General features: G+C 36.9%; 1 protein-coding gene across 2 annotated transcripts; it reads right to left on the bottom strand.

Moving 5' to 3' along the window:
• Positions 1-235: 235 nt before the first annotated feature.
• On the bottom strand, positions 236-2,754 carry LOC124170928 (piggyBac transposable element-derived protein 4-like). 2 transcript variants are annotated; one of them, XM_046549987.1, is made up of 2 exons: positions 2,501-2,754; positions 236-2,408 (listed from the first exon to the last, which is right to left on the bottom strand). In XM_046549987.1, the coding sequence occupies exon 2, from the start codon at positions 2,401-2,403 to the stop codon at positions 694-696; it is 1,710 nt and encodes a 569-aa protein (XP_046405943.1). In that variant the 5' UTR covers positions 2,404-2,408; positions 2,501-2,754; the 3' UTR covers positions 236-693. The 2 variants fall into 2 exon arrangements, with proteins under 2 accessions (XP_046405943.1, XP_046405944.1); XM_046549988.1 differs by having other exon boundaries at positions 236-2,411.
• Between the last annotated feature and the right edge of the window lie 653 nt (positions 2,755-3,407).

Genomic DNA, 3,407 nt, shown 5'->3' on the forward strand with positions numbered 1-3,407 from the left:
CAATTATGTTAGTTAAATATATTTCACGTACTTAACACATTCGGTGCGGACATTCAGGACACGACTTTACGTAGGACCGGGAATCTTTTTGTTTTGATTACCAACCGTTGCTTTACATAAACAAATTTTACGCCAATATTTTCGCTGAATTTCATTTTTTAACCGTTAATTTTTTAAACATTATCTCCGCCGCCTATCGGCGGCTGCCCGATCGGCGAGATTGTTGTCAAAAATAGATGTTAGCGCATATCTTTCTATTTCCTACTATTTGTTTCGTATAATATTTCGGTAATGTAATGATTATCTATGACCAATTTATTAATATTGACGACAATTTTACCAACAATTTTTCAGGTCATTACCATGCCGCCTATCGGAAGTGAACCGCTCTCCGTGATGTTTCCTATTCTGCTAATGTCGGCAAGCAAGCTCTTTCCTCGCATAGCAGTGTTATTTATTGGTCTCACGATTAGACTAATGCAAGCCAGAGTAGCAAAAACTTTAAACATAAAATTTTATTTAAGTATACTAAAAAAATGTGTATTTCAAAATAATTACACGCTATTTTGTTTCAAAACTTCATCTAAAATATATTTCTTCTTTGAATACAATTCACACTTTTATTATTAATTCAAACATTAATTGGATAAACATTGCAACAATTGTAATTGGAATTTGCAACATATTTACCGATTAATAGTTATGGAACACTCTAAAACAGGGTTCAAGACATAGTCCTGGTTCACCATCACACATCGGGCAGTACGTGACGACGTCTCTTCTTACTCCTGTCGTTGAGCAGTTACGACATCTTTTTCTTTGCGCTCTTGAACCCTTTTCACTTTGTATTTGTACTGGCAAATGGATCTTTTCCTTTCGCTGGATTGGCGCTGGAATTTCTGCCGGCTTGTTTTTGAAAATAAGACTGGCGATTACACTTTCACGAAAATTCTGAAGACTCATGTGTTGGCTACTAAATTTATTATGTAGTATTTGCGAGTTGTTTAGAAGTATTTGAAACATGTGTATCCCTAATTTTAAATACCATCTCAGGCTTCTTCTCTCCACTGGATAATAAGAAATAATCTGGTCCGCCCTATCTATTCCCCCCATAAATTTATTGTATTCGGCTACAACGCTTGGTTTTTTAGAAATTTTACCCCTTCTGTTTGCTACTTCTATCATCTCTCCACAATGCTCCGAGGAAATCATTAAAACTTCTCTTCTATCCTTCCATTTGCATATGAAAATTCCTTCTTTCGTATACTGGCCCACTACTTCTCCTTTTGCCAATTTTTTATTTACAACATTATGAGGGTTGCCTTTCCTAGTGTTTCTGAGAGTTCCCGTGGAATATATTTTCTTTCCCAGCAGTTCTCGCGACAATTTATAGCTGTTATAGAAGTTGTCCATGTACACAGCATGACCAACATTAGTATAATCAGATAGAAGCGAATGTACAACTTTTTCTGAGTGACCAACTCCCCCAACATTTGGATCCTTGGAACCTGCGTAAACCAAGCAATTCAAAACAAGCCCATTTGGTTCCGTTAGCATGTACAATTTAATACCATATTTATGCCTCTTGTTTTTTATGTACTGCCGGAAATATAGTCTTCCCCTCCAAAGTACCATCGATTCATCTAAGCTAAGTTGTTTCTGAGGATAGTACACTTTTTTCATATTGGTCTGGATAAGATTCAAAAGAGGGCGGATTTTGTAGAGTGGATCACTTGGCTTAGGGTGGCCATCAGGAGCGTTACGACCAAAATGTAGGCACCGCAAAATGATCATGAACCTGTCTCTTGGCATGGCCTTTGAAAATGTGGGAAATTCATAAAGCCCATCTTTTCGCCAATAATATTGAATTTTATTTATTCTGATAAGCCCCATATGAAAAAGTAGCCCTAAAAATATTTCAAACTCCCCTCTAGTCAAGTCTTTCCATGGTTTCATTTTAGATTTATCAGCTACTGATTTATTCTGCAATTTTTGGGCATAAATATTTGTTTCAGAAATTATGTGGTTGAAAAATTCATCGTTTGCCAAGAGCATGAAGAATCCTATTGGATCTAAAACATGAGGCCGTATTTTGAGTCCAGAATTTCCAGTAAAAGCAATAGGAGTGATAACTGGCCGTTCAGTTTGCCATCCTGCCGGGGATATGCGTTTACCTGAATCACTTGAGGCCTGACAATCGCCATTTGCACCACTGTCATCCTCGGAGCTCTCGTCGGTTTCCTCATCTTCAGAGGAGACATCAAAATCCGAATCTGTTGCACTTCCATCCGAAATTTCTTCTTCCCTCTCAGAGAACCGAGCGATGTCTTCGTCGGAGATAGACACAGGGTGACGAAGTGCGCTCCTTGTCCGCTTTCTTGATGAATTCGGTTTATTCTCCATGAAGTCTTCTTAGAGTAAAATAAAGAAAAAGGTTAAATTATTTCTCAATATTGCTGTAAACATTGAAATCAAACATTTCAAATAAAGTCGTACATACCAATTGAGCTGGTTCTAAGTTTTATCTAAAGTATACTTGAAGGTATTTTACGTCATTCGAAGCGAATGGTATTTATGAAGCAACTTCTTATTTATCCTGCGGAAAACAACGAGACCATAATCATTATCGGGATAGCAGCAACAAATAGAAATTCATTTTTTATGAATAAATAGTAAATACTATTGTTGAATTCTAAAGATAATCAATAAATAGAATAATTATATTTATTTTTAAAATTGTACTTACCTTATGTATGCTCCCCTTTATATATATGCCTTGAATAACAATGTCGCGAAAGCAAAAATAAAATAGGTACATTGTACGAAGCACACAGCCAAAAAGTGTCTCCAAAAGGCAAACTGATGGTTTGCTACATATGAAGTGTTATCTTGACTTCTTTGAAGATAGCGACTTGCAAGATTGTAAAAATATAATTGTGGAAACATGATATACGGAAAAAGGGTAAAAAACGCGTCAGGAATACACGGAATCAAATGACATAGTGAATGAAAAATAAGAAGGCTTCATTGTATTTCCGAAGCATGACATTTGAGAACGGGGGGCAGATTTTAGAATGTAGTTCTATGTAAAGACCGGGTAAAATTCAGGAGACAGCTGTGACGAGCGGGCGACAAAAAAATTTCATTTTGGATCACCAGTGTTTCAAGACGCCGAAAGGCGGCGGCCGATCCTTGGGAAAACACGGCACGCCGCCTATCGGCGGGGCCCGACGCGAATGTGTTAAGCATATATCAAATAAGAAACCTCTCCACTTTTTGTTTGTCACCAGTTTTTCCCTTCTGTTTCGAAAACTGCGAGCGATGATGTCTTCTTTACTTACGTAAAATGACTCTACATTCCGTTAAAATAACATCATAAACCACAATTTAATAATGAAATTTCATTT

This window comes from Ischnura elegans, chromosome X, assembly GCF_921293095.1.
Source record: "Ischnura elegans chromosome X, ioIscEleg1.1, whole genome shotgun sequence".
Taxonomy (NCBI): Eukaryota; Metazoa; Arthropoda; class Insecta; order Odonata; family Coenagrionidae; genus Ischnura; species Ischnura elegans.